Below are 6,597 nucleotides of genomic sequence, written 5' to 3' on the forward strand. Positions count from 1 at the left end.
TTGTCTTTCGGCTTAAGACCAAACTCAATCACATTAGTTTGTTCAAAACAAAGTTTTGGTCAACGCACACTTAGATTCATGAATGGACGTGAAATTTGAAATGTAGCAACTATTTTCGGACAAAGAATGTATGAATTAGTGATGGAAACTAGAGCAAAGATTATTGTTACTGTGTTTAAAGTTGTTTATAGAAGCGAAGATTTTATCCTTTTTTTCTCTTATCAAGAAAAGAAAGAAAAAAGAATATTGAAATTGGAAAACTCGCGTAGAAGAATTTGCACCTGTATAAAAACGTACAAAGTGGGAACATTTCGATTTTTGTTAAATTTATTACTTTCTCTCTCCGAAAATAGTTGCTACATTTCTTAAGAAGCAAGAAAATGATGAATTACTGAACAAATTTATATTAATTCGAAGAGAAAACATAGATAAATCATGGACAAAACAGTTTAAACATATTTTAACGTTTTCATTATATTTACTGATGTTTTTAAAGTCGATCTTTGCTTTAACTTTTCTTCGATCAACAACGGTTTTAGAAAACTTATAACTCTTCAATTTGTAGTTAATTGTACTTTTGGGACTAGAAATGTTTTGAATCTGTTGTCTTTTGGCTTACGACCATACTTCATCACATTGTTAATTATACACACATTAGTTTATTTAACAATTTGGAAATTGTGCACCGAGAACAGAAAAACTTCTCAGTTTGAGTTTTAGATATTTTGCAATAAATTCACTTGCGAATTGGTTGTTTTCTTGGTGTTTTAAAGTTTTAGTCATGTTACAGCAGTTAAATAATCAAGTATGTAAGAAAGACGTAAAACAAAAGCGCAATGAAATCAAACAAAGTTTGGTCAACGCACACTTAGATTCATGAATGGACGTGAAATTTGAAATGTAGCAACGATTTTCGGACAAAGAATGTATGAATTAGTGTTGAAACTAGAGTAAAGATTATTGTTAGTGTGTTTAAAGTTGTTTATAGAAGCGAAGATTTTATCCTTTTTTAAAAGGATATTGAAATTGGAAAACTCGCGTAGAAGAATTGGAGAAAAAGATTTATATGTTTTTGTTTTGGACTGATGCAACTTTTCATAGTAAAAGCTTTATCTTTCAACTGCATTCAAAAAATTATATAATAAAACTAATAGATGTGAAATATTTCATTTTCTGGATAAAGAAAGCAACTTTTGAACTATACTTTAGCTATTTGAATGTTGTTGATATGTTGATTCAATTTGATGATTGTTGTTTTTTTTGAAAAGAGTTGAAGGATTTGCTTTTATTTTTACGTTTTGTTTGCATCAGTTTGTTAAATTACATGTAGATATTAGTATTAATTTATATTTATATATCACTTATCGTATAGTAATCTTATTTATTTGTGTTTTTTCTTTCTTTGCAAAAATGTAAGTAGTATTTTTTTGGTCGGTTTGGATGTCCATGTCCATTTTGTTGCTGCTGTTGTTGTTGTTGTTGTTGGGAAACACACACACACAGAGAATTTGGTGTTTACTCGCAATAATTCGTCCTCGTATCTGTCAACAATGTCGGTGTTTGTCGGCTGTCCTTCATGTCCACGATGGTGGAGGTCGGGCGCCGACGGGCGACCGTCAGAAGGACGAATCGAAGACGGCCATCGAGGTGGAAATGTCTACGTCCATGCGACAGCACTCGAGGAACTCGTCCAGAGTGACGACGCCGTCCTGATTCTTGTCCATTTTCTGAAAAACGAGAGCAGAAAGGGTTTCGGTGTGCGTGGGCGTGAATTCGGTGTGCGCCGGGTGCTTGGTGCTCGCGCGGACTGTTATATACTTGGAATATGCGATCGACCTTCTCTTTGACGGTGTCGTCGTCGATGCAGGGCTCGGCCAGCTTACCCATGAGGTCGTACACCGCCGACACGATGTCGGTCATCTCTTCGCGCGTTATGCAACCGTCACCGTTTATGTCGTACAGCGTGAACGCCCATCGGAGCTTCTCGTCCAGAGATCCCCTCGACAGGATCGACAGATTCTGCACGAAATCCTGCAGACACAGAAAAATTAAAACAAAAAAAAAACAGAAAGAAAATACCGACACATCAAATGCTGTTGGTTCATACATCAAAGAGCATCAAGTAAATCTGTCTCAGATCCATCAACGCTAATACCCTACATAATCTATGTTTAATGAAACCTCCTAAACCCATCAAAAGCTCGCTCTTCTCGTTTCATCTCGAAAGCTATGAAAAATGCATGCAAACTGAATACATGTTTTCGTAGTCAAAAAATACAGTCTTAGATTGACTTACAGATGCAGTGTCTTCAGATTTCACTTAATAATTCAATAAATATGCACTTTAACTAAATAGTTTTATAGACAAATTAAAGACAAAATTATAGACTTTCCAATGAGATTATCACGAGCTTTGTGGAGTTTGACATCTTTTTGTAATGAGATATCAAATTTGAGTTAAAATTACATGATTTTTTCATTTTAATCTATTTCTAGATATATGTTTTCGTAATAGTAGATTTACATAATTCCTCCATTCAATTGACTTACAAATGTAGTGCCCTCAGCTTTCATTTAATTATTCAATAAATATGTACTTTAACTAAATAGGTTTATACACAAATTAAAGATAAAATTATGGCCTTTCCAATGAGATTATCACGAGTTTTGTGAAGTTTGGCAACTTTTTGTAATGAGATATCAAATTTGAGTTAAAATTACATGATTTTTTCATTTTATTCTATTTCTAGATATATGTTTTCGTAATAGTAGATTTACATAATTCCTCCATTCAATTGACTTACAAATGTAATGCCATCAGGTTTCATTTAATTATTCAATAAATATGCACTTTAACTAAATAGTTTTATGTACAAATTAAAGACAAAATTATAGACTTTTCAATAAGATTATCACGAGTTTTGTGAAGTTTGGCAACTTTTTGTAATGAGCAATCAAATTTGAGTAAAAATTATATGATATTTCTGTTTTATTGTATTTCTAGATATTTTTATATAGTAGATATTCGTTGCAATCTAAATACATGTTTTCGTAATAGTAGATTTACATCAATCCTCCATTCAATTAACTTACAAATGTAGTGTCCTCAGGTTTCATTTAATTATTCAATAAATATGCACTTTAACTAAATAGTTTTATGTACAAATTAAAGACAAAGTTATCAATGAGATTATCACGAGCTTTGTTTAGTTTGGCATTTTCTTGCAATGAGCTATCAAATTTGAGTAAAAAATTACATAATCTTTTCGTTTTATTCTATTACTAAATTTTTAGATATTTTTAGATATTGACTTACAAATGTAGTGCCCTTAGGTTTCAATAAATATACTCTTTAACTAAATAGTTTTATATACAAATTAAAGACAAAATTATAGATTTTCAATGAGATTATCATGAGCTTTATGGATTTTACAATCTTTTTGTAATAAGCTATCAAATTTGAGTAAAAATTACTTGATTTTTCTGTTTTATTCTATTTCTAGATATTTTTATATAGTAGATATTCGTTGCAATCTAAATACATGTTTTCGTAATAGTAGATTTACATCATTCCTCCATTCAATTAACTTACAAATATAGTTACATATATAGTATAGTTCAGGTTTCATTTAATTATTCAATAAATATGCACTTTAATTAAATAGTTTTATATACAAATTAAAGACAAAGTTATAGACTTTTCAATTAGATTATCACGAGCTTTGTGGAATTTGGCATCTTTTTGTAATAAACTATCAAATTTGAGTAAAAAATTACTTGATTTTTCGTTTTATTCTATTTCTACATATTTTTTTATAGTAGACATTCGTTGAAATCTAAATACATGTTTTCGTAATAGTAGATTTACATCATTCCTGCATTCAATTGACTTACAAATGTAGTGCCCTCAGCTTTCATTTAATTATTCAAAAAATATACACTTTAACTAAATAGTTTTATATACAAATTAAAGACAAAGTTCCAGAATTTCCAATTAGATTATTAGGAGCTTTATGGAATTTGACATCTTTTTGTAATTAGCTATCAAATTTAAGTAAAAATTATATGATTTTTCTGTTTTATTTTATTTCTACATATTTTTTTATAGTAAACATTCGTTGCAATGTAAATACATGTTTTCGTAATAGTAGATTTACATCATTCCTCCATTCAATTGACTTACAAATGTAGTGCCCTCAGGTTCCATTTGATTATTCAATAAATATGTACTTTAACTAAATAGTTTTATGTACAAATTAAAGACAAAATTATAGACTTTTCAATAAGATTATCACGAGTTTTGTGAAGTTTGGCAACTTCATGTAATGAGCTTTCAAATTTGAGTTAAAATTACATGAATTTGTCGTTTTATTTGTTGCAAACTAAATACATGTTTTCATAATATTAGATCTATATCATTCCTCCATTTAATTGACTTACAAATATAGTGCTCCTAGGTTTCATTTAATTATTCATTAAATATGCACTTTAACTAAATAGTTTTTTTTATACAAATTAAAGATAAAATTATGGCCTTTCCAATAAGATTATCACGAGCTTTGTGGTCTTTAGTATCTTTTTGCAATAAGCTATCAAATTTGAGTAAAAATTACATGATTTTTTTCGTTTTATTCTATTACTAAATATTTAGATATTTTAGATATAATAGATATACACTTTAACTAAATAGTTTTATGTACAAATTAAAGACAAAATTAGATTTTCCAAAGAGATTATTACGAGATTTGTTGAGTTTAGCAACTTTTTGTAATAAACTATCAAATTTGAGTAAAAATTACATGATTTTTTCGTTTTATTCTATTACTAAATTTTTAGATATTGACTTACAAATGTAGTGCAGGTTTCATTTAATTATTCAATAAATATGCACTTTAACTAAATAGTTTTATATACATATTAAAGACAAAATTATAGACTTTCCAATGAGATTATCAGGAGCTTTGTGGAGTTTGACATATATTTGTAATAAAATATCAAATTTGAGTAAAAATTACATTATTTTTTCGTTTTATTCTATTACTAAATTTTTAGATATTTTTAGATATTGACTTACAAATGTAGTGCCCTCAGGTTTCATTTAATTATTCAATTAATATGCACTTTCACTAAATAGTTTTATACACAAATTAAATACAAAATTGTAGACTTTCCATTGAGATTATCACGAACTTTGTGGAGTTTGGCTTCTTTTTGTAATAAGCTATCAAATTTGAGTAAAAAATTACATGATTTTTCGTTTTATTCTTTTTCTAAATTTTTCTAAATTTTTATATAGCAGATATTCGTTACAAACTAAATAAATGTTTTAGTAGGAGTACATTTACATTAATCCTCCATTCAATTGACTTAGAAATGCAGTGTCTTCAGGTTTCACTTAATTATTCAATAAATATCCACTTTAACTAAATACACAAATTAAAGACAAAATTATAGACTTTCCAATGAGATTATCACCAGGTTTATGAAATTTGGCATCTTTTTCTAATAAACTATCAAATATTAGTAAAAATTACATGATTTTTTAGTTTTATTGTATTACTAAATTTTTAGATATTTTTAGATATTGACTTACAAATGTAGTGCCCTCAAGTTTCAATAAATATGCACTTTAACTAAATAGTTTTATATACAAATTAAAGACAAAATTATAGATTTTTGAATGAGATTATCATGAGCTTTGTGGAATCTTTTTGTAATAAGCTTTGAAATTTGAGTAAAAAATTACATGATAGTTTATATATAAGTTTATTTTTTCTTTCATGTTGTTCCTGTTGCAATTTTATGTTGCACAATGTAAAATCGAAATATTAACAAATATCAAAGCAACTCCCGTATCTCTCTATTAAGCCGTAGCTACATGCAGCGAGCGAACATGCATATTGCGATGCATGTATGAAAAGCTTTTAAAGGCAATGTTGCAATAAAGCACGAGAATCGAGCTTCCCTGCATATAAATAAGCTCACTGCAACGTACAAATATTTTCATTTTTATGTTATTTACAAATTTTCGACGCAAATATACGCGTTGCGGTCAGTAGTTTAAATTAATAAAGCGGAAAACGCAACATAAATTTGACCACAACGCCAGATATTTGAGGGAGAGAAAGAGTAATTTAATATTTCTGGCGTGTAAAAATTGGGGTTTTTGATGAAAAAAAATAATATATAGAAATAAATAAAGTGCGCGTCGCTCGGTGTAATAATAATAATTTATAGAGAGGACCTTCACGTGTCCTCGTTTTACGACTCGCAACGATGGAATGAATAGCTCTTCGTTTTCCGGTACGCGCGTTTATGCGTGCTCACATTTTACCGGTTTTTATTACAGCTTTTTTTTTTTCTCTCGTTCTTTTCTCTATACGCTCTGTGTGTGCGTGTGTTTCTTTTTTTTTCTAGTGAATTATTTAGTAATAACACTTAAGTTGGCGCACCTGGCGATTACATAAAATAACTTTACGACTATTTCACATTTTAATCATCTATTTCGCAAAACAAACACATTTTCTGGAGAACTATAATACGTAGAATGAATCCAAAAGATGCATATGAAAGCTGAATGTTTGGGGAATGTAGCAT

The 6,597-nt window shown here is 28.9% G+C and overlaps 1 protein-coding gene across 1 annotated transcript; it reads right to left on the reverse strand.

The window, feature by feature from the left end:
- Positions 1 to 1,363: 1,363 nt before the first annotated feature.
- LOC108556752 (calsenilin-like) lies at positions 1,364 to 2,124 on the reverse strand. Its single transcript, XM_017912989.1, has 2 exons — positions 1,819 to 2,124; positions 1,364 to 1,727 (listed from the first exon to the last, which is right to left on the reverse strand). The coding sequence occupies exons 1-2, from the start codon at positions 2,107 to 2,109 to the stop codon at positions 1,617 to 1,619; spliced, it is 402 nt and encodes a 133-aa protein (XP_017768478.1). The 5' UTR covers positions 2,110 to 2,124; the 3' UTR covers positions 1,364 to 1,616.
- Between the last annotated feature and the right edge of the window lie 4,473 nt (positions 2,125 to 6,597).

Source organism: Nicrophorus vespilloides, unplaced genomic scaffold (genome assembly GCF_001412225.1).
Source record: "Nicrophorus vespilloides isolate i.1.1-1 unplaced genomic scaffold, Nicve_v1.0, whole genome shotgun sequence".
Classification (NCBI taxonomy): domain Eukaryota; kingdom Metazoa; phylum Arthropoda; class Insecta; order Coleoptera; family Silphidae; genus Nicrophorus; species Nicrophorus vespilloides.